Source organism: Drosophila santomea, chromosome 3L (genome assembly GCF_016746245.2).
Source record: "Drosophila santomea strain STO CAGO 1482 chromosome 3L, Prin_Dsan_1.1, whole genome shotgun sequence".
NCBI lineage: Eukaryota > Metazoa > Arthropoda > Insecta > Diptera > Drosophilidae > Drosophila > Drosophila santomea.
The window spans coordinates 3,373,803-3,398,192 of record NC_053018.2 but is presented as its reverse complement, the minus strand read 5'-3'; the positions used below and the strand labels follow the sequence as shown (position 1 = coordinate 3,398,192).

The window sequence follows — 24,390 nt, the reverse complement described above, 5'->3', positions numbered from 1 at the left end:
ACGATTGATAAATTCCGGAAAACCGGAGCGCCGGAGAGCGGCTCCGTAAAAATAAATATATTTTCCGCCAGAGAACGCGGAACAAATGCTCGTGTGGCGTGTGACCACCACCAGTGACAAAAAACAAAATAACACAGAAACAAAAAAAAAAACACAAAAACCAGCCAGTCCAAAAGTGAGTGAACCAACTGAAAAGCTTTCGGATCTCGTAGTCGTCGCAGGTTTAGTCGGCATTAGTCGCGCGCGGTACGGCACGGCAAACGATCCACGATCCACGATCGACGACAGATCATCGACAAAAAACCACAAAACGACGTCGCATGGACGGACCAGCGGACTCCGTGCGCGATTTTCATTCACTTTTCACCCAACACCCAACTTCTCGGCGCTCAGTTCTCGGCTATATGTATATGCCCACTTACATATATAGATAATAATACCAACCCGACCAGTAATAAACGAGGCAACCGGCCAGCAGTTCGCTTGTCCAGCAATCCAGCAGTTCATCAGTTTAGCGGCGGCAGTTAGGAGGAAAACTCATCATTATCCGTAATAATCGTTAAAGTTAGAGCTTTCACCCCTACCCCAACCCTCCCCACCCATAAGCCACGGATCCAAACTTCGCGTTGTCACGTAATGCCCATACAATTTAATTTCATAATTAATTTTTTTGGAATATATCGTACTGAGGAGGAGCAAGTGTTGTCGCCATTTCCCGTGATTTTTTGGCAAGTAAGGAATATGAAAAGTGGCCCGAGTGTGTGTTAAATTAAATCATCGCATTATAAATAACTTGGGAAATTTTTAAATCTAAAATATATATATATCCAAGCCAAAAAGATATACACATATATACGTGTTTCGCGGCGGACGCGCCAAGTAATCGAAGCGACAAAAAAATACGCAAAGTTCGAAAAAACGCGACAGAGTGCGGGATTTTGTGTGTGTTTTGCCAAATGTCACTTGTGTGTGCGTCACTGAAAAAGATAAACCACGAGCACATAAAAAACGCACACACACCGTCCGATATCCGACATAAAAATATATATTATTCTATTTACGCGCGTGTCTTGTAGCCAACAAGTAAATCTTAGCCAGCAGCCGCAGCCGCAAAAAAAATGGAGTCGAAACGCTCGAAAAAAGGACGCAAATCTCGGACATCTGAGTCCGAGAATCCATCGAACCATCAGCAGGAGCAGCAGCCACATCAACATCATCCCTGGGACGAAGGTAGGACCATCCAAGGTACAACTGGGGTCAACTTGCATCCCACATTCGCGTCTGCCCCACAAATTAGCCGCGCATTACGCATACGCCGCGTGGGCGCTGTGTCGCATCGCCTGTAATGAGTCGCTGCGTTGTCGAATATAGAACAAGTTGAATTCTGTGGGGCTCCGAGAACTACATAGTACATATATGTACACATGTGCTGGGGCGCAAGAACATTACTTATGATTGCCTGCCAAGTTGAACGGCGGCCAAAAACTATGACAAGTTCTCTGTTTTGGCGCCGCGGCGGAGAGGCGGTTCCCCAATTATGCCCTCGTATGCAACTTTGGAGTCGGCCATAAAAGTTCCCACACCCAGACCCCACAGCCATTCCAACGGAAATCGGCAATCAAATGCAATGGCCACTAATATCACACAATTGTCTGGCCATTTGGGGTGGTACTAAAACACTGGCTGGATCAACTTGACCTGCAGAACGTTGGAAAGCAAATTGACTTTGGGGCTAATGGAATTAATCTTTTTAACAATTAAATGGAGTAAATAATAATAATATTATAAATCATTTCTAGTTTCGATCCATTGTCTAAAAAAAGATTTTAAATCTTTCGATTTCAACAAAAACCACATTGTTTTTATTACTCAGCATTCTTGACCTTCGCAAGAGCATATAAAATTCTGCATTGGAAAAATCTAGGTTTCCCCACAAGTTTGCTCATGGATTTCGGCACCCTGTGAACTGCCTGGCATTCAGATGGCAGATAAACAGACTAGACGAACTGAAAACTGAGTTCCATCAAGTAGGTTCCATCCGTGTCAGCGGCATCTTCTGTTTGCTAAGCACAATGGGCGTGGATCTGGCCATGTGAATGAACAAACCGGTTATACGCCACCCCATCCACCTCATCTCAGTATTTTTGTTGTGTAGATTACCGCTAGCCGTTGCATCGATCATGTTTAAAATTAGCCAGAGAATGAACTTTTCCGCTATTCTGTCCACTGTTATTATGGCTGTCGAAAGTGAAAAACTAGCGCAATAAAAGCGAACAAAACCCGTTCGAATTTCCGTTTCCAGACGGCCTAACAAAAGCGTTCTTATCTCTGAAGAATGCAGACTGCACTGCTCCGATTGCCACTTGACGGGCACTTTTTGTTGATGGCAATTAAAACAGCAAATAGGCCAAGTTCAAGATCCCTGCACACTGGGATCAGAGCACGTAGACCGTTCCTGGAACGTCATATGGGTCATATGACGGGGCTCTAAACATACAATGGCTGCGCTATCTTATCGAGGGTTTGAAAAAACTGCCTTGCCGCTTTTATCTTTTTAACAACCTTGTTGATAACTAAAACATTTGTTACATAAGCCGGAGAATTGTTTATGACGCCATGAGCTTTGCACTTTAAGTTTCTTGGGGAACTCCTCCTAATACTACGTATTGGGTTTACAGCTTTAGTAATAGATTTTTAAATCCATATAATTAATGTATATCAAAATATTGGGTATCGTGCTTATCTTGCCTTGAAGTAAAGTACACAGGTAGTTTAAATAAAAATGTCCATGTTAATCGGCAAAAGTTTTCTTGACCATGCTTCTCTGCATTAATATTTCATTATGGCTGTAGACATCGGTCAACTATGAAGTCAACTGCTATTCTTAGCAGTCGCCGTATGATTATTGTATTGTAATCATAAATCAATAAGCTCCAACCCTTCAATTTGATATTGCAGCTACTTTGGCATAATTTATTGATAAATCATGCAACAGCGAGACCAGTAGTGAATACCAGTTAAGTTAAATGTGCTAAAATGTTCAGCCCAAGATGTCAGTAAAAAAAACCTCTCATAAACGTAAGCCACGGAACATTTCGCCCATTGATTAGCATGGCGAATGGAAACGATGAGTCAGAATAGGTGAAAATTGCTGGTAATTGGCAGAGAAACTGATCTTCGATCGGTTGGAGGAGTTTGGAGGAAAACGAAGAAGCCGACTAATGGTGGCTTGATTGATTTCCAATTAGCAGCAAGCCACATTCCATCACATGACCACCACCACCACCAGGCTAATATCTAGTATTGAAACCAACTTTAACCTAATTGCAGACCCTGCGGCCAAGAGTCCCCAAGCAAATAGGGTTATTCCCAGCACGGGCACAGCACTGACCCGCTTCCTGACCTGTATGGCACCAGTGATTGGTAAAAGATTTTCCACCCTTTTCCCTAAGATATACATATATATATATTCGTCTTGTGCTGTCCCAACCATGTTGTTCATTCACAAAATAAGAGTTCAAGAGATTTTCTCTGGCAACATGTTGCCCGTATTGTGTGTACCACCATTGTTTACATTGTCTCGGGATCTGTCTGCATCTCATTTCCATCGGTTCTGCGAGGCTCATCGGAATTGTACTCACTTTCTTGTGGCCACCGCTCATTCTTGTCCGCACTTTCATTATTTATGAGTGGTGAGCTCGTGCTTGTGTTGTGGCATAAGTTCCTTAACTTTTGCCTCTAAGTTAAGTACTTCGTTTGTGCCGTGATTTCTTCAACCCATTCGAACTGTCTCTCTGTGTCATGTGCGCTACCCATACGTATACGTAATATTCTTATATTCTGTGCCTGTTTGATTTCTTGATTGGATTTCTGCTCCGTCGCTTTCGTTTCGTTGACGTTGACGTCGTCTTTGTTTTTGTTGTCGCTCGACGTCGGTTTATTTTTATTTCAGTTTGGAACTAATCGTCAATATGAAGGAAAGCCAAAATGTATGTATATAAGTGTATACCAGTGTTCTCCCTGAACTATATTTATAGGTACATAAATAATTCAATATCTGACCAGTCAAGGTCAGAAACCGAAAGCATCTGCGTGGGCCGTTGGCCCAGCCATTAAAGTGCAATGAAAATATGGAAAATGTGGAAATTGCTGGGGGTCAACTGAAAGTGGAAATCAATTAGGTTCGCCAATTTCCGTTTTAGTTACGTCGATTTCCATTCGTTTGGAATAATTAGACCGTCCAATGAACTCGCACATTTGCAATTGTGTCACCAGAATTTCAGAATTTATTTTCACAACAAGCAAAAATTGCCGGGCAAAAACAAAATAACACAGAAAATATTTAGCCGGGACGGCGACCTGAATCCGCATAACGCATACGCACCGTGTGCCAGTTTCTCAACATTTTGGCTCATTCATTAGAATTCACTCAGCGGTGGCCAGAAACGTGGCTTCCAAGAAAATTCCAAGCGAACATAATATATACTAAATATATAGAGCTTTTAAAAACCGTTTGATATCTTATATTTTTTTAATGTATTTCAAAGATTCTAAAAATTTCACAAGAAATTTAGAAAAGGAAATTATTGTCGAACATGCAAATAGGAGATTACCTGTTTCTTTTAATATATGAAAGTGCCTAGGAATATCTAAAACTAATGAATTGATTGGCTGAGTGCTCTGGCTGGTACCAATAAGAAACCGACTCATTAATAACTTGGCCTGCCGCATTGGCCCTTGAGTGCGTTACGCTTAAATGATTCTAAATATAGTGGAGAGCGCCCGGTTGCGAAGGCGACCTTGGGCGTTTGACGTCGCCACATTCGCATGCAACCAGTGGCGAAAGTGCAACACGCTGGTGGATCCCTTGCAGAAGGTGGAGAAGGAGGAGAAGCACCAGTCGGCGGCGGAGGAGGCGGTGTACCCCGGTCTCTTCTCTCGCATTTCAATCAGCATTTCACGTTTTGCGATTCGAGAGCAACGTCAAAGCTTCAACGTCAGCGACAAGTTCGCTGCCGGCGGCGCTGCCACAACTTTTAGCTAGTTTTGTTGTCAGCTTCGCTTTTTTTACTTGCTAGTATTCAAAACGCGATTAGACGTCGAACATGTGAGGCTCAGGCGGCTTCCACAAATAATACTCTCTTTTCTTTTCGGTTTTGTTTTCCAAATTTATAATTTTTTGTTTTTTAATATACTAAATACATTTTACAACCTAAACAACCAATGAGTACAACTAACTGAAAGTTCCTACGACTATGGTTTATGTTTTCCTCAGTGTCGCTGGCAATTATGGTGAGTGAGCCCAGCCGGCGAGCATTTAATTGATTTGCATGTTACGCAATTCGACGGTACTGAAGGTTCAGGGTTCGGCAGTAAACTGACAACAGTGTAATGGTACCTAGTGTGTAAGTTCGACTATTTTTAGAGTTCATGTATCCGCACGCGCATTACGTATACGCCGCATATGCACAGCGGGTTCTACTCCGACTCACACCGTTCTGAGTTTGCCAGCCCTTTATCTTTATCTGTCTGTTCACAAATTCATGTGTAAAGTTCAGCGGCGACAGTGTTCATGAACTTGTCCGTGATTCGGATTCGGCTTGACTCCCAATGGGGGAAGTCGAGGAATGGAAGCGAATGCTCCCGGAGGCAGTTGTCCATGTTCACTTGTGTATGAAAAGTTGATTTTGAGGAAAAGCATTGCATCGAATTCACTCAACTGCGAACAGGGGATCTCCATGTAAAGCAAGTCGATCCAAGGCAGTTACGCTCGAATTGTTATGGTAAATCCATCCACACGTGGAACAAATAAATATATGAACAAATATGAAATGGGCTGCAGGGTAAATCAGTACAGATGATTAAATACCAAAAGATCAAAAGGAAAGACTGAGGTATTGTTATTCAAGAAGTTGTTTGGGGTTGGGAAACTTAGAAGTGAGATATCACTTCTGATCTTAATAGACAAACCATCATAAATTTAAATTTATAGTAAAGGAAATATAGGCATAGTTAATAGTTTTCATTGTGTAAGTTTTCAAAGTAAACAATATGGCGATGTATTGAAATAATATTTTGATCTTTGATCATATTTTTAATATATTTTATGTACTTTCTGCATCATTTCCCTATAATTACCCACTTAAACATTTGCCAGATTGGTATTATTTTTGACGTGATGTCACACACGAAAGGAAAACAACTTTGAGAGCCAAGATTCTTACCTCACTTGCCGCATATGGGAAATGATTAAAGCGATTTGTCATGATATGGCAAATTGCATTATAATGAATGAAATTTTCCTTATATATGATTGGATTTTATGGTCTACCCTAACCCCATCGTATCAATAAAGTACTCGAATCATCCAAAAGCTAAACCAGAAAGGCGTAACGAAAGGCGAATTTTTAGTTTTGTACAAACAATTAAGTTTCGTGGGCTTGTAATTTTTGACGTGATTACGTTAGACCCCATCGCATATTTACAAATTCGAAGTATATAGATACATGTGTGTTGCTATATAGCAAAGATAGGCAAACAATAATTATTGAATGTGAAAACACACCGAGAATTGGGCGCATGAATGTAAAACGAAATTTACTTTTGGTTTTTGTGGTTCTAGTTTTTGTGCTTTTGGTTGCTTTCGTTTGGTTGCTCTAGGTGCTCTTGTTTATCCGCGGTGTGCTAAATTAACGATAATATGTGTGTAAAAACTGCAAATTGTTTACGACTGGTTGTGTGTGCAACTATTTTTCTCGTACCAAGCCAAGCCAAGCCAAACAAACGTAGAGGAAAAGGCAGAAAAATCGCGAGAGAACGCGAGTGAGGAATAGTGAAAAATTTGCTAAACATAAGTATAAGTATTTTGAAAGCCAAAACAATTGAGCGTAGTGCCAAGGAAAATTGGTCTCTGGTCTCTCGACAATTTTTCTTGTATTTTTTCGGGGGGCTTTGCTGTGCGAAAAATCCGTTTGGACGGGCCAGTTGGCCCCGGACAATTTGAATGCACGGCTCGTGTACCCGCGAATTGCGCTGATATCCGAGATATTTGTACAAAAAATATACAAAAAAACCCACCCATTCGATTGATTTTAATTTTCGATTTTTAAAATCAAAATCAAATCAAAAAACCCGACAACGAACAACCCAACGAATTACGAAAAGGAATCAGCCAGGGAAATAAATCCTAAAACTAGTTGATCAATTGTGGTAAACTACATTATATTCGTATTTCGTAATTGCAGCTTTCGAGATCGAAATAGAGCATATTCAAGAGAATGTTTATATGTCCACCACATCGCGATGTTGTGTGTTGTCGTCGTTGTCTCTCACATTTCTCGAGTTGCGACTTATGTAATTGTGTCTTGTCTAGTGTCCGCCGATTGCGCTTATTTTTAGCACCTGTTGCTGGCCAAGTGTAAACACCACATTTACTCACTTTTCCACCTGTTCTACCTCCAACCCGCCCCCCATTTTCTTGCAGTGTCGCTACCTGGCGCTGGAACTGGCCCCACTGAGCAGCCGACCATACTACTGATCAACGGCATCGCCAGCGATTCGCAGCTCGAGGATAAGCAGTCCAAAGCAGCCGCCTTAAAGTTAGCCCTCGATAACAACAACAGCGAGGCAACAGCAACAGCACCAGCACAGCCGCACCAAGTGCCCACCACTCCGGGTGGCTCCCATCTGCTGGACTTCGAGTCGCATCTCATCGAGAGCATTGCCGACGAAGCCAGTGGCGTTGGGATCAGGGAGCTAACTCCGCTCGAGCAGGAACTGCAGCAGGGCACATCCAAGGCGGGCACCAATGACACGGAGCCAGTCATCGAGGTAGAACCAGCTGGTGTCAGGACCATACAGCCAGTGGAAATCTCACCGCCAGCTCATCAAATCGCCGAGGTTGACGAGACGGCCACTCCGTCGGAGGAAGTACGTCGCACTGCCGAGCAGTTGGTGGATGAGATCGAACAGGAGCTGATCCAGGCACTCAGCCGGGATGTAGACGAGGCGCAGCGCGTGCACGAGGATCAGGTCCAGCGGGATCGCGACGAGATCAACGCACTCACCCAACAAGTCGAGGTCCAGTTGAATGAGCTGACCGGCATCCTTAAGAACAAGCCCCAGGCGGAGATTGTCTTGGAACTGCCAGCGGAGGAGGAAGAGCAAAAGCCAAAGCCATTTGTGGCCGCTCCCAGTGAATTGAAGCTCGTGGAGGTACCCACACCCAAAACCGAGGCTGAGGAACAGGAACGCAAGGAGTTCATCGACTCACTGCCCCAAATCGAGCAGAATCGCCTGCAGGGAGGCAGTGGATCAGAGGAGACGGATGCTCAAAAACTGTCGGCTGACTGCAAACGGGAGTACTACCAGTCGCTGAAGAAGTACCTCCTGCACAGCAGCCAGGAGAAGCCACCAGTGCCACTGCAAACATATCGCTGGGAGGACCTTAAACGAGCCAAAGAGCGGGTAAGTCAAAATGATTGACTAAATCGATTAGACAAAAATCAGGAAAATTTTAGGAAAATAACAAGGTTTTCTCATGGAAAAGAATGAAATTAAATAATTTAGTTAGCTATCCAATTCGATTCGTGATACGAAAACGATCCACTTGTAAATTCAAGACCTTCAAAATTGTATGATTTGCTGAATACAATTTTTGTGTTCTTTCAACGTTTTATAAAACAGCATTACTCATGGAAAATAATTTTAGAATTATGGCACAAGTAAATTTATTTTTGAGGTTTCGAAACTTTTGGCGCTTTTCTTTTTCGAACAGAAAAAATTCCCTATCAAAGGAAAACATATTTGAATTCAGACAAGTGGCAATTTAGGTTTTTTAGTTAGTTAAATTAGTTAATTAGTTAATTAATGCCAAGATTTCTAGTTAATAATATCGAATTTTTGTGCCACCACAGGGCGGCTATCCCTGGACACATTTGTACAAACGGCCACTGGGACCCGACGAGCAGCCGGAGATTGTGCTGCTCCTGCGAAAGTCCCAGGAACTGCGCTTCAAGTCCGAGTCACCCAAGTCCCTGAAGAAGGTACGCTACGACGAGCAGGTGCTGGTGAAGGAGACCGAACGTTATATTCAGGACCTTTCTGAGGACGAGGCGGTAGCCACCACCACCGACGACAGCAGCGAGGAGTCCTCCGATTCAGAGACCGAATCTGAACGGGATCAGCACAACGAAGACGCTCTAAGTGAGTGCATCTCCTGCGTTTCCGACTCCGTGCTAGCGGTTGGAGGTCACGCCCGACCACGGAAGACGAATCGCCTGGCCCACATCCGTGACCTCATCCGGCGCAGGCGCAGCGGACGCACTCACGAGGACGCCCAGTCACTGCCCGGTAACTCCGCTAATCCCAGTCGACAGAGTAGCCTTCACGAATTAGCTCCTCCGCCGGGATCTCTCATACCCAACGCCGAGAAGCCTTCGAAGTCCAGCAAACCCAAACAGGGATTCGACATCATGAAGAAATTGAAGAGCCTGGCCGAGCGCCAGAAGAAGCGGCTGAACAACATTAAGAGGATCACCCTGAAGAAGGACGACAAAATTGTTCTCGGCGAGCAGCAGAAGATCATGAAGCTTAAGGCCTCACCCAAATCGGATCGTGGCGAGATTCCCCACTTCATCGAGAAGCAGGACTCCGACGAAATCCTAGAGCTGGTGGAGTACGATGAGTCGCCCTGCCGCAAGCGCACCAAGGAGGAGCTACTGGAAGATCAGCCCAGTGGCAGTGGAAGAGTGCCTGAGCCCGATGAGATCATCGAGCTGCCGGTGGTCAAAGCTGAGGCAGAGGCTCCCACAGTGGAAGTCACCGAACCCGTAGAGGAGAAGCTGGATCTTAAAGAAGAAAAGGAATCGGAAGCAGAAGCAGAAGCAGAGGAGGACCCGCCCAAGAAAACACCTCGCATCCGGCGGGAGCATGTCTACGAAGAAATTGGTCAGGCTGGAACACTGGAACTTGTGGATCAGCCAATACTGGAGCTGGAATCTCTGAAGAAGTCTCTGACGCGTCAGGACAATCTCGCCATCGATGAGATCGAGGCGGCCAAGGCAGTGCCTCTGGATCGCATGGGCAGCAGCGAGGAGGAGCAAGTGACCGCCGGCAAGCCAGGCGCACTATTTGCCCCCATCTCGTCCATAGACTCCACCTCCTCGGATGAGGATCGCGCCCGACTGGCACAGCTTTCGCCCGTCACCGAGGAGAGTGATGAACCCATGGATATCAGTCCAGATCTGCGTCCATCCCTTAAGAAGGAAGCCTCTCCAGCGCCCTCGGACAAGAAGGTGACATTTTCGCACGTCGAAGACGAAGCGGAACCGCATCGTGAGGATGTCGAGCTGCCCGAGGATGTCCTGGAGGCGGCCACCAATGCCGCCAAATGGAAAAACGAGAGGTAAGTGGGAGGAGGGCTCCAATAAAGTACTATCCCAAAAATGGAAAAACTACTTCCCGGCTTGACACTAACACTCAGCACAAACCCCAACCGGCTGCTGTTGCTCTAACAATCTTGCAGAGGCTCTAACCTATTTGACTTGCTCATGAAATTGTTACTAACCCTGTTGCCGGGAGCTGGAGGTGGAGCTGCGGGCGGAGGCAGAAGGCGCCGCCGGCTCACCAAGCACCACCGTGCCCGTGCACCGCGTTACCAAGACTACCACTACACTACCGACACAGACACCCCAGGTGCACCCACCAACACCACCCAACACAATCCCAGCACATGGCGCATCCGGGTGAAGCGATCCGCATCCTGGACGCTCTGCTGCTGCTGCAGCGCCGGCGCCACCAATAAGTTTTGGTAGCGGGCTCAAGCCAAAGGTGGCCTGAAATGATTTAGACCTAAGGTAAGACCTTGGCGGGGTGGTACAGTGACTATCGGTTTGGAAGGTACATGCGAAGGATTTTCTTTAAATATAGTATTTTTTGTGCACTTTGACATGGTCAAAGCTCTCACATAAGAAAATATCAACGAAACACAGTTAATTTGCCTTCTTCAGCTTATAAGAAAAAGGTTTTAATAATCCTGAGGATATAAAAGCATTCCTAAAGAGAACCTGTTTTAGAATAACAACATTCCATTGAATTTAATAGAATTATAATAGCTATCCCAGCTAGTTACATTTAAGGCCTTATATTCTAAATGTCCATTTTCTTTATTGCCATCTTAGAGTTGACAATAAGATTGTCCTTCGAGTTTCTTTTAATTGGTAATTACTGTACTTACCCAACTGCACTTTCCTTGCTACAATGTGTGCGTCCCTTTCACTTTTCCATCGGTGTTGGTTAAATAAATGTGTAAAAACATGCATATACATCGGTACATATAAATAGTTAAATGTTTGGACTCAAGTGGATTTGTGGTGGTAAAGGAATAGGGAATTGGCTCCTTGATCATCTGAAAACTACTCCCAAAGGTCCATTTTCTTTATTGCCATCTTAGAGTTGACAATAAGATTGTCCTTCGAGTTTCTTTTAATTGGTAATTACTGTACTTACCCAACTGCACTTTCCTTGCTACAATGTGTGCGTCCCTTTCACTTTTCCATCGGTGTTGGTTAAATAAATGTGTAAAAACATGCATATATGTATGTACATCGGTACATATAAATAGTTAAATGTTTGGACTCAAGTGGATTTGTGGTGGTAAAGGAATAGGGAATTGGCTCCTTGATCATCTGAAAACTACTCCCAAAGGTCTCGTCACGTCCGTTTCTCGAGGACGAAATTCAACATATAATTACATGGATAGGCCAGGAACTAACGACGCGTGACTGGCGAACTATAAACGGCAAATTGAGGACTATATATTTAGCGCGCTAAAGGTCGACGAATGACAAGAAGATTTCCGGCAGGCAGAGCAAAGGCCCCCAAAAATAGAACGATAAAGTGCAGGCCAAGCGACTAATTGTTACTTTTCCTTATTCATCCGCCGATTATCCTCTGCCCCACCACATCCTAATCCATCGCAACCCACCAAACTCAGTGCAAAGCTCACCACGATCGCAATTATGATCAGTCAAGTTGCTTTGTGACCACACTCACACCATGACACGCCTAATCCGTGTCGCGACTATGTGTGTTATTGCTAATTTTAAAGAAAAACATTTTCATCTTTCGAACAAGAAATTCGGTTGAAAAATTTGTGTCGCGCAAATGGCGAAAAGCTCTCCCATTCGTCAGTCCTGGCCGAAAATCGCAACGATGTGGACGCGCTCGCGCACGCATAAACAAGCACGCATACATAACGGGACCCAAAACACCATCTCAGATGCGAGCGACAGGAACAGCAATTGAGTGATTCTAAAGCCCGGTATCGATAAACGATTATTAACCACCTGTAGTTGAATAACTAATTCAAACGATTGCGATTTGCAACACCGCAGAGCAAAATTCTTGGGGCCCAGCAAGAATTTTCGAATTCGGGGCAGAAAATAAATTCAATGTCTGCTCTGGTGGTGCTTAAAAATAGCCACCGACTACGACGACCACACAACGAAAACGAACAAAAGCACTGAAATTGGCAAAGAAACGAGGGAGGTGGAGGTAAAGCAGTGGAGGAATTACGTCCGGGGACAGTGAGCAAGTAATAGTTGGTGACCATGTTGAACTCCCGACGATCCGCCTCCGTGGGCGCCCTGCCCGCCGAGAAGCGTCACTTTGTGTCCCGCCAGGAGAGCGCCAGTGGTGCCTCCTTGGACGTCCGCTGCGCCTGCCAGTACTTCATGTGCGACTCCCTGCTCCCAGAGCGTGTAAATCCAGTGGATTCGCGTCCTGGTTCCCGTTTGAGTGGACATGCCGAGGAGCAGTTTCCACCTGGTCACCTCAATCTAATGCGCGACGATCTGTCTACACACAGTTTCGAAGTGGTAAGTCATGCGGATGTTGCACCCTCGGTGGATCTTAGCTTCATGGAACGCTATCCGGAACTGGAGCAGACAGCGCGTTCGCGAGGATTGGTAGTGCGCAGCATCTCGGATGCCACAGAACCGGATCAGTTCTCTGCTCCGCATCAGGGAGTAGGTGGAGCCTTTGTGGCTGGAAGAAGACGACAGCTGTCCATGGGTGGCTTGTCTTCGGGCAGCGTAAGCCGCTTTCCCGATTCCCTCTCTATGCGTAGTGGTCCATCCCTACGCCGCATATCAGCCGGGAACTCAAAGACGGATCTTTTCTGTGCGGACATTAACATACCCACTGCCCAAGCCACTGGAGGACGTCGCTCCGCCAGCACTAGTCGTCGAGCATCCAATGCCGACCTCTTCCAGGCGAGCATAGTGCCAGGATCACTGCAGCCACCGCAGCTCAATCTAATACCAGCCACTGCCACTCCGGGATTGATGGACCAACCACCACTCTTTCCATCGCACCAAGCTTCGCCAGCTCCGTCGCAGCAGGATTTCCGTATTGCCAAGCCGCCACTTTCAACGGATTATATGCGCCCAAGCGAGGTGAACAAGGAGAACCAGTTACCCGGCAATACGCTTCCCCAAAATCGACCCATCGATGTATCCCGCTTTGGTGGCGATGCAGTGCGGCCTTCTTTCCTTGTGGAATCCGATTTCCAGCAGCAGCAGAATCCTTATCAGCCCACAGTCGTTCCCATTGATCCCTTGGCCAAAACCGTGGCGGAGCTAGAACAAGTTGCACAGGAGCACAGTATTGTGCAAATCAGGGACAACATCCAAGCAGAGACCAGACGACCGCCATCCATTGGTGGTGATATAAGCGCTATTCCCCTTAAAGTGGGGGAACAGACGAAAATCGAGATAGTCCACAACATACCAGTGGTGGATATTGATCAACTGATACGGGATGAGGAGGAGAAGGCAGCGGAGCACCGCAGCCGAAGTCCCAGACCTTCGCCAAGGAGGCCAAAGTCACCGCCTGTAATGGCCACTCTGCAGTTGCCCTCCAGTCGGACAACCAGTCCCACTCCTGCGGAACCAACGGTGGCTTCAGTTGGCCAGCCAAATTTGAAGCGTCAGCATACGCCGGAGAGGCAACTCTCGCCGGAAAGACCAACACAGTGGTTAACCCAACAAGAACGCGCTGTGAGCCCCACACCAGCTCCCACTGCCATCAATTTACAGGATGCCTCATCGGAAGTAAAGAGTTCCTATACCTCGCGTTTTAAATCGATGTTTGGCGTCAAGGAGCCGCGCCAGAAGTCACCGTCTCCGACCCCACAGCGTTCCCGTACGCCCAGTCCCAGAATGCAGAGGCACGAGAAGTCGCCTTCACCCGTTAAACTGCTATCTGTGTTTTCACGCAGTAAACCACAGGCCATGTCCGTGGTTACCACATCCTCAGCAACAGTCAAGGGCAAAGAAGCTGAACCACTGGCAGTGCGAGTTACTGAGACGTTTTCCCTCAAAGTGGACGACATGGATCAGTACTGTGCCCGGCCAACCAAGCCACTGGCTCCTCCGCCGAATGCCCAGACCATGTACAGCAGTCGCGAGGATTTTGCTGCCTCGGAAAGGGCATCGGTGGACATCAGTGAGGCTTTTGCACCGGTGGTGGTGTCGGCTGTGCCGCGTGGAGGAAGTGTGAGTGCTAGCATGAGCATAAGCGGAGGAAGCTTTATGGCCGGAAACAGGAACCTCTACTCCAGCGAGATCGAGATGCCGGATCCGGGCTACGGACATAGGGACTCCGCCAGCAGGGATATTTCGTTGGGAGGCAGTCGGCCACTCATCTCGGTGCCCATTCAGATATCCGGAAGTGGCAGTCACGTCTACCGACCTCTCCAGCATCGTGCTCCTTCCGAGCAGCGCGGCTTTGGGGTTCAGCGGAAGACGTCGTTCCGGGAACCGCGCACCCAGTCGCACGACCGCAACTCCCATTTGGGCCGATCCCAGGAGGAACTCTATGGGGTGGGCCGCATGACAAAGACGGTTAGTTTCCATTTTGACGAACGCAAATCGCGCCTCGCGGATTTCGAGTCCAACTCGCCCCTGAACCAAAAGCAATTAGAACACAGAGACTTTCTCGAACGGACCTATTTCACTCGGTAAGCCATCGACGCCTATTCTGACCCCCATCCTGTGCCTCCGACCTCGACACTCAAGCAGCAGGCCTTCTCTAACCAACCAGCACACCTACCGCTTCTACACCACACGTTCCATGTGCAAAATATCAATCCCCTTTCTTAAAACGCCATACAAAGCAATTAGGATCTTTGAAATTGATTAATATAAGGAAACTATCAAAGTTTCTGTTGAGTAAAACAATTTTGAAACCTATATTTTTGAAATGGGGAACGAAAAGGGTTAAAAATAAAGAAGATAAGTTACTGAGAAGGTAAATATTGTAAATAACATTGTCAAATTTGATACCCCAGAGCTACGCATTCCTCACACACGAAAGTAACCCACTTGTAAGTCCCTTGAACTAATCTTAAATGATCTTTCATATTTTCCAGTGATCATGAATACGAGCCCGTGGGCGTGACGCCGGCGCACGAATCCTCGCCAGCACCTAGCCCCCAAAGCGAACTGCAGCTACCCATGGACATCGACTTACCGCTCAGTTCTGCTGGCACCACGCCTCGCACCGAATCCCGCACGGACTACGAAATCCACACCAGCCAAGTGGACTCGAGCGCATTGGAGGAGCTGCCGTTGCAGCCGGAGAACCGACGCAAGGGTTTCATGGCTTCGGCCCAGGATAGAACCAAGAAGATGCAAGATGGGATCCGTCTGCAAGCTGGAAAAATACGCACCCGACTCCAAACCAAGCCGAAACCGAAACCCGTTTCCGGAAGTCCCAAAGCCAAGGCCAAGGAGCGACGACGCTTCAAGGCTCCCGAGTTCTCGAAGATCAAGATGCCTGAGATTAAGCGACCGGATATGTCCAAATTGAAAGAGCTGAAGCGACCCGAGTTCACCAAGTTTAACAAGCCGGACATGTCCAAGTTCAAGTTGCCGGAGAAGTTCTCCACCCTGAAGCTGCGTCGTAGCAAGAGCTTTAAGGAAAACGAGGGCGATGTGGTTTCAGATGAGACCCCGGAGGGCACAGGAGGCACAGCATCCCCCACTCAGCCGGCGCCAAAGAAGAAGTTCGAGTTCAACTTCGGCACCTATCCACGTGCTTTCCGTAAGAAGAAGCCGGTGGAGGAACCTGTTGCGGTGGCCACTGAGTCCTCACTGGGAACAGAAGGCCTTAGTGTGATTCCCAGCACGGAGACGCAACCGTCGCAGACTTCTACCAGCTCTCCGCAAGGTGATCGTGGACCCGGACCGGTTCGTTCCCGCTGGGCCGATAAGTTCTCCGATGTGAGCTACAACGATAGCGAAGGATCACGTTACCGGCGCTACGGCAGCGAACTGGAGAGCTTCGACCGGGAATCCTCTCTGGAGCGACGCATGAAGGAGGATCTGGAGGGCACCGAAGATACGGCCAGTGAGGCACAGCCTCAACAGGAGATGGGCATCTTGGGCGTGGTGGCGGATAACAAACAGTTTGCCGAATTCGATGAGGAAAACCGGGCCATACACGAGATATCAAGTAAGAGATCCCGGGAGTTTAAGCGTCGCCCTATGGTTCATCAAGATTCGGATCTGCGCTCGGAGGATAGCAGAGATGCTGAGGGCTGGACGGAGAAGGATATACAGAAGAACAAGCTGCTGAGGAAGGCGGAATTGGAAGCGGAGGCCGGTTTTTACAAGTTCCACGACCTACAGGATGCCCAATCTACAGCCAGTTCTGGCCAAAAGGTGGTCATGGAGCCAATCGATGATGATGAGTTCTTCCTGCGTAAGCGCGGTATTTCCGAGGATAACATCCAGTTGCGACAGTACATCAGTGAAGCTATTCGCGAAGGTTACGAAATGCCCAATGCTCTAAAGCACGTGGGTTACTCCGCCGAGCAGGTTCCGTCAGAATTTGCTGACTACGATGTGCCTCCGGCCAAGCCACGTCGCCTGCATCGAAACTACCAGCCGGACTTTGATTCCCAGGAGTTTCAGCGCAGCGATTACGGCGACGATCTCTCCATGTCACAAAATGGCAGTGAGTTCACTCCGAAACGCCCACTTCGCAAGGCTCGCAGTCGCAGCAAATACTCGATTGAGGGCAGCCAGGACATCCCACAGGATGGTGGAAGCAGTATCCACTATTTCGAAGACGACGAGGAGTACCTACGACCGCCGGTCAGGGATCAACCGATTACGGATTCCGAGCAGGCACTCAATAACCTCGATCTCGGCGGCAAGGCAGCGGCGATGATTCAGGAGGAGATGGAACAGGAGCTACAGAACAAGCCCCGTCCGCAGGCACCGAGGCGCCAGAAGAAACGCACAAGGGACGACGCATCCGTGGACAAGGATGCGGACTCCTTCTTCAACGGCTTCGGTGGTAGATCAGTATCGAACACCTTTTTGCAGCCACACGAAGATGTGAGTAGAATTTGAATTAAGGGAGTTATTTACTAGAAATGATTTAAGACTTTTGACTGGATTTTCTTAATGAACCACAATCTTTCCCGTTTAGGTAATTGTTTATCGCACTGAGCACGAATATCGTCACATACCGCTAGCCACGCCGGACAGATTTACGGATGCCACCTCTGCACGTACACAGCGTTCCGAGGACGACCGCACTTCCCGTGGTGCCGACTCTCTGATTCTGGACGGGCATATAAAGTCCCGGCCCGAGTTGGAGGACAACGAGGATGTGGACCCACGCACAAGGAGCGACGAGAAGTTCGTTATCGATATGCTGGAAAGTGATGGGTAAGTACAAGAGCCCCGTTCCCCCAAGAAAAGAATGCCAGGAGTTGCTTTCTTGCCCGCTTCCAGCTATGCGGTGGTCCGCAAGGAGACGCTCCCGAAGCCAACGCCACCTGCCCGCCGGAAGAAGTTCACACGAACGCCGGGTGAGCGGTTCGCCACGTTGCCCAGCATCCGAGGCTCTCGAGGATCACCGCCACCCGCACGACCACCGCCACCACAGCAGTACGTGCCAACAGAGGACTCTCCGGTGGTGCCACGCCGCAGATCCGCGGCCAGCCTGGATGAGATTCCTCTGATGATCAAGTCGAAGTAAGAGTTTGGTCTCTTGAGCTTTGACCAATTGAGTTGTTATAGTTTTTTTTGGTTGCCGTTAACTTGTTTCGAATGCATTTTTGTTAAGTTTTTATTTAATATTCCTTTGCTGTTAAGTTTTAGACTAGGCTAGGCTAAGCAACTAATCCGATCCTCCCGAGACACGCACTCCACACACAATAAAGCCGATCACCACACAACAGACACAGCTCTTTTTGCCTTTTGCCTTTGCCTTTGGCTTTTGCTCAGTTGCGAACCCCAACCCAAACCCAAGATTCTGTCTAATGATCCTCAAACCCTTTTCCCTAGCTACGAGTCACAGAAGGAAAAGCCGAAGCAGCCGGATGAGGAGGATGACTACGAGGAGCCGGGTGCTTTGGATCGCTCCAATTTGCAATCGGGCGCCGTCATTAACAAGATGAAGTTCCGACCACTGCCGCCGCCACCGCGTCCTCCGCGCGAGAAGCGATCCACGAGAGCCGGAAGCCAGACTCATGAGAGTTACGAGGACAGTGAACAGGTGGCCAGCTCCAGCCAGGCGGATAGTTACGACCAGGGTGAGTTCGAGGTGGAGGTGTCCACCCAGACGGATCCGCTGCCCGATGATTTTGTGTGCGAAGAGTTCGAGATCACTGAGGATATGAAAATCATCGAACCGCGACGATCCAATGGATCTGGTAACAAAACCCTGGAGGATCTGTTGCGCAGCGTAGAGGCAGCTCAGGAGCAGGATGAGGTAGATGGAGCTCGAGTTCTTTCCGAGGACGAGCAGCTGGCTAAAGGTCTGCAGAGATTCCGGGACGCCAATCAGCGCAGCATGTCGGAGCGATCGCGGGCTTCCTCCCAAGCAGATCGTTCCAAGTCGCTCAGCCGACCGCAGACGCCTTCATCGGCGGTGATCATCGAACGGCGTGTGCCCACTCCCAGTCTAACTGCTGGCGAGGATGATGCCACGGTGCAGGCCTCACTGATCGTAAGGCCCATTAGTGCCGCCGATTTGATTGACGATGATCTGCGACGGGAGGAAGAGGAACTTCGTCGCGAGGGCTTGCTCTCTGACAGCTCGGTGCAAAGTAAATCCGACGTGGAGGATGAGCACGGTGAGGTGGCATTGAGTGACTACGCCGCCAGTACGGCAGACTTGGACGCAGCGGTGGAGCAACTGCAGCAGGCTCAGCTGGAGAGCGACTACGAGAGCAGACTGGAGGATGATGAAGTTGAACGCACGCTCAGGGACAGCGAGTATGAGGAGGAAAAGTTTTCGGAACAGGAAGAAGAGCAGGAAACAACGAAACTGGAAAAGGAACTAACTGAGCAGGAACTAGAGGAGGCTTTGGAGAAGGAACTGCAGGAAGCAATGGAGAAGGAGCTATCTGACTACCGCCAAAAGGAGAAGGAGCAGGAATCAGAGCAAGAGCAAACCTTCTCCGAGGAGGAATTGGCTGCCTCAGAGATTGATTACCACCAATCTGAAGAGGAGCAGGCCACCTCAGAGCGTGATTATCACCCATCTGAGGATGAGCATCCATTGTCAGAGCGAGAACAGCCTCTTTCCGAGGAGGAGCACACTCTTTCCGACACGGAACACCCCCAGACTGAGCCCGAATCCCAGGAAGTGGAGGATACAATTCAAAAATCTACTGCTAGCGAACCCACCGAGGCCGAAGTTGAGCTCAAGTTCGTTGCCACTTTGCCCACCGAACCCGCTTTCGGAGACAAGGAGGAGGAACCAGAGGAGCCTCCTCTTCCACCACCACGTCGGAAGTCCACCACCGCCCTGGAACCAATTGCCACCTCAGTCCTGACCATCGCCGAACAGTCCAGCCGCGAGATGACGCCTATCCAAACGTTGCAATCCGCCCCAGAACCGCAGTTCCCCAGTCACCTGGCCGAATTGGAGGTGGAACGATTGCGAGTCCATGCATTGCAGGCTGGCCAGATTCAAGTATCGCAACTACATGGCAATCAAGTCAAAGCAGACGACCTGCAGTGCAAGTCTGGACAACTGGTGGTGCAAAATATCGAACTCCCGCCTGGATTTATTGACGATATTGTGGAGCGGGTGCAGCGGGAGCAGCAGCGTCCATCTCTGCTAACCACCGAAACGCAGACCAGTCGGCAGGCAAGCAGCGAACCCGCCACCTCCGAGAAGGAGCTGCCCGTTAAACCACCACGTCATAGCAAGACCACCGAGCAAGCGCCATCCGCTCCCAATCTGGACGAGCAGACCCAGACGGAGGCTGGTTTGTTGCCACTACCTCCGCCGCCGGCGGTCTATCCCAGTGTTGAGTACCTCCAGTCTTTGGCTCCACTAGCCTTCTTCAACCTCCAGCGAAGCGCGGAGGCGGAGCAAGCGGAAGCCTTGACGGCAACGGAGAGAAAGGCGCCACACAAATGCCGACGTCGTCATGTCCAGGAGCCCATCGAAGTGGAATCAGGTTCCGAGGCAGAAGAACAGCTTGTGGAGCGACCACGCTCGCGATCGCGTCGCTCTCGCACCCGTAGTGCTACCCAACCATTGGAGGAAGACTACGACGATGATCAGCCCAAGACAGTTGTTCACGCTGGAAGGCAGTTTGTCTCTGCCTGCAGTCTGGAACTGGTGAACGTCATCAACCAACTGACTCACTATGTTCGAGGTGAAGCAGTGGAACCGCAACAGGCGACACGTAATATACCCGCACTGATGCTCCTCTTCATCCTGATCGGAGTTTTGGTATTCCTGTTAACGGGGCGGCAGGTGCACACCCATCATTGGGACTACTTTAATCCGCCCGGGAACGATCATGGCAGGCAGACGTGAGGGACTGTGGGGAGTCCCAGCCTGGTTTTGCTATCCTTTGGAGCGGTATTGCATTTTGGAGCATCGAATCTGGCCAAGAATCTTGGCGGGATGAAGAAACGAATTTAAACGCGGCCAGGTGTCCGCTCGAAACTTGAAGGCCTTAATGATACTAACGAGAAATTACTTTAGGAAAGAGGTACGCCAATGGGGGCGGCGTTGGGCAGGGAGCGTGCCCGTGCTACTAGTCACACAAAACCAAAACCAAAAACGAAACCGGAATCCCAGTTCAATGATCCATCATCATACACATACCGACATCTAACTTGTACTAACCAGAAATATAAAGGGAACATTTTTCAACATTGTCTACCAACGATATAGAAATCTATATGGGAAAGCATAGCAACAGAAGCAACGACCATGTATTAACTATTTACTTAACACATGCTATGTAAATATGTAGACGTTTTCTGTTTCATGCAAAGAGGGGGCGAGAACCACACTAATAAACACTTATTTTGTTTGCTCATCTTTTCTACCACATAAGGCAAAAAGCGAGAGATTCAATTGTTGAACAAATTGTTGTTTAATTTAGATCAAAAAGTAGGAATTAATATACAAAACATACACTCTTTATCATTGAATTCATTTGAACGTTATAATTTGAAATGCGAGTACTTAGCCAGAAAGTGAACATATATACATAAATATATAGAAGCGTATTTTCAATAAAGCAAAAGGATTTAAAATAAACTGCAATGTGTTCTGTTACTAAGTGATAAAGGAAGTAAGTAGAAAGCTAAACGTATAAACTAAGTATTGGCGCTCTATAGCAAGAAATCTTCATCGTATTGAACCATTTCGCGGTGGTCCTTGTGGCTACCCTTTTGCGATTTGCTGGCAGCTATTTGGGAAATACATAAGGTTTGATTTTTTTAAGGTATAGAGAAACACTGAGCACTTACCAATAGATGACCAGACTGCCGACGAGGAGGCATCGTTAATGGGCTCAATCTGGGGCTGGCGTCTAGCCAGCTGCACCTGCAAGTTGATGCCATTCACATTCTTGCCATGGATCTCTGCAATGGCGCGATCTGCTGACTCCGGTTTGGCAAAGGAAACAAAGCCACGACTGAAATGTCAAATACGATTAATTTACGATTCCTTCAGTTTTTGGAATATAACCAGTGTAAGATACAATATTAGCACTTTAGTTTCATATACCTCTTTTCGATTTCCATGGAGACATTGACAATGGTGCCGTAGTCGTTGAATGTCTTCTTCAAGAAATCCTCGGTGACCTTGTTGCCAGACACGAAGATGGTATTGCCGGCCCGTGGCTTCTCTGGCTGCGCTGTGTCCATGGGCACCTTCTCAGGCATGCCGCGCTCCTCTCGATCCCGCTCGGTGGCAAAGTGTTGGTATAGATTCTGCCGGCGCGGTTCCTCCTTAATGATCTCGCTAATGATCGTCTCCTGGGCCACGTCATTCTGCGTGGACGAAAAGGGCTGGTAAGAGGCGACACTGGTCTCCGAGGTGGAGCGCTTGGCTCTTTCCTGCCCCTTGGGACGCTTGAAGGAGGTCTGATCTTGTTTGGTCTGCTTCTGGATGGCGGGAATGGCGCCGCTTTTAATCAGTTTCCTGGCCACTTCGCGGGCATCTCGGGCATCCGTGGGACGCTTCAGGGTCAGGGAGCTCTCCGGCTCTGGTTTGGGCGCCTTGTGCGCCTGCAGGGCCTTTTTCTACGGGTTAAAATCTTATTTAAATAAAGTTCATATTTGTGTTACGAGTTTTCCCACCTTTTTCTTGAGCTTTTGATACTTGGCCTGCAGCATCTGCTCCTCTTCAGTTAAATTGCTTGGGAAGTGTATGTAAACCATACTTGGGTTTGTACACCTGAATTTAGCCCCGTAAAAGCAAATTTAGCAGCAATTAATTATGTTTTTCCAAAATGTTGTTTATTTTTACTATCGAAATGTATCGAATTGGCTTAGTGTGACCGTAACAGCCCATGGCCAGAAATGCCACAAAAGTAGTATTTGATATACTATCACACTATCGTGTGCTGAACAACACTAGTCCACATGCAACCCTGCGTTTAGCAACACTAACGCCATGCTACCATCGAGCTGTCAAAAAAGTTCTTTCCTTCTCTTTCTTTCCGGTTAGCGTCATGGTAAGAATCGACGAAGGTTTCTCCGGATCGGTTGAAAAATGTGAAAATTCAGCGGTCCAAAGGGCCCGAGATGAATTAAATCTGTCGGCCAAGCGAACGGGTCAGTGCGTTGAACGTGCGAAAAGCGAAAGCAGAGGCGAAGCAATGGAAATCCATGGGAAATCCACCTTTCGAATAATTCACGTGGTGGACACCAACACAAGCAACGCGCTGGCCATGCAGCACCTGAAATCGAACATTTTCAGCCATTTATAATGGACTTCTCTCTGCTTGCAGCCTTTCGAGAGATTCGTACAAACTGGTCGCATTGCCAAGGCCTCCGCCGGTCCCCTGAAGGGGCGCCTGGTGGCCATTGTCGACGTCATTGACCAAAACAGAGTAAGTGCATCATTCCAGCGCGGAGTAGCAGCAACAGATTGCCAAGCGACGAGGTCTTGCGCACATGATGATAATTTGTCTTCTTGATAGGAAGTGCCAACTGACACATAAATGAAGCTAGTTTAACCCACTGAAAGCAAGCAAGCTAAAGTCGCATTTGTTGCTGTACTCCGTCTCTAACCATAAATGTGTATAGAGCCCCAAAACTAATTACTGGCTTATCTCACTCTTCAGGTGCTGGTCGATGGTCCTCTGACTGGCGTGCCCCGTCAGGAATACAGATTGAACAATCTGCATCTGACCAAGTACCGCATCAAGTTCCCCTACACCGCGCCCACGCGCATCGTGCGCAAGGCCTGGACAGAGAGCGACCTGAAGGCCCAGTGGAAGGTCAGCCCCTGGTCCGTGAAGGCACAGAACATCCGCAAGGTATGTATACTGAGTACGAGGAGGATTATAAGCTATAGGAGACACCTAACACCTAGGCAGAGTTGGTTTTCCTTCTCTACATAGTTGTTTGCCTCCTTGAACTCTGCTGCACATGATGATAATTGAAAGTTCTTGATAGGAATTGCCGGCTGACACATATATGAAGCTAATTCTAGTTTATCTGAATACAATCTCAGCTAGTTGCATTCGTAAACAATCTGAATAAATCAAGTACTAATGCACAATTTATCTTCCTTGCAGCGCTCCTCGTTGAACGACTTTGACCGCTTCAAGCTGCGTTATGCCAAGCGCCAGCGCAACAAGCTGCTGACCATCGCCTTCAACACACTGAAGAAGCGCACCAAGGCTGACGGCACTCCCCGCGTCCTGAAGAAGGATCGTCGCGAGCGTCTGCGTGCCGAGAAGGCCAAGGGTGGCAAGAAGGCCGCGGCCAAGAAGTAAAAAAAAACACTACCTTTAACGAAAGTAACTGCTTGATGAACATCCACCACCATGGAAAAAATAAAAGAAAGTGTTATTTTTAGGAAAAACACACGCACACTGCC

At 48.0% G+C, this 24,390-nt stretch overlaps 3 protein-coding genes across 12 annotated transcripts; 2 read left to right on the top strand and 1 right to left on the bottom strand.

The window, feature by feature from the left end:
* Positions 1–229: 229 nt before the first annotated feature.
* LOC120448217 (trichohyalin) lies at positions 230–21,594 on the top strand. 10 transcript variants are annotated; one of them, XM_039630098.2, is made up of 9 exons: positions 244–549; positions 1,077–1,230; positions 3,331–3,423; positions 7,484–8,466; positions 8,916–10,405; positions 15,434–17,408; positions 17,503–17,744; positions 17,811–18,053; positions 18,366–21,594. In XM_039630098.2, the coding sequence occupies exons 2-9, from the start codon at positions 1,119–1,121 to the stop codon at positions 20,857–20,859; spliced, it is 7,632 nt and encodes a 2,543-aa protein (XP_039486032.1). In that variant the 5' UTR covers positions 244–549; positions 1,077–1,118; the 3' UTR covers positions 20,860–21,594. The 10 variants fall into 10 exon arrangements, with proteins under 10 accessions (XP_039486041.1, XP_039486032.1, XP_039486036.1 ...); XM_039630097.2 differs by having other exon boundaries at positions 515–1,230; XM_039630102.2 differs by lacking the exon at positions 17,811–18,053 and having other exon boundaries at positions 503–1,230.
* Positions 21,404–22,842, bottom strand: LOC120448219 (negative elongation factor E). Its single transcript, XM_039630110.2, has 4 exons — positions 22,641–22,842; positions 22,066–22,583; positions 21,807–21,973; positions 21,404–21,745 (listed from the first exon to the last, which is right to left on the bottom strand). The coding sequence occupies exons 1-4, from the start codon at positions 22,719–22,721 to the stop codon at positions 21,669–21,671; spliced, it is 843 nt and encodes a 280-aa protein (XP_039486044.1). The 5' UTR covers positions 22,722–22,842; the 3' UTR covers positions 21,404–21,668.
* On the top strand, positions 22,838–24,377 carry LOC120448221 (60S ribosomal protein L14). The gene is made up of 4 exons (XM_039630111.2): positions 22,838–23,017; positions 23,294–23,395; positions 23,630–23,824; positions 24,086–24,377. Exons 1-4 carry the CDS (start codon positions 22,853–22,855, stop codon positions 24,284–24,286), a joined length of 663 nt encoding a protein of 220 aa, XP_039486045.1. The 5' UTR covers positions 22,838–22,852; the 3' UTR covers positions 24,287–24,377.
* Positions 24,378–24,390: the final 13 nt, after the last annotated feature.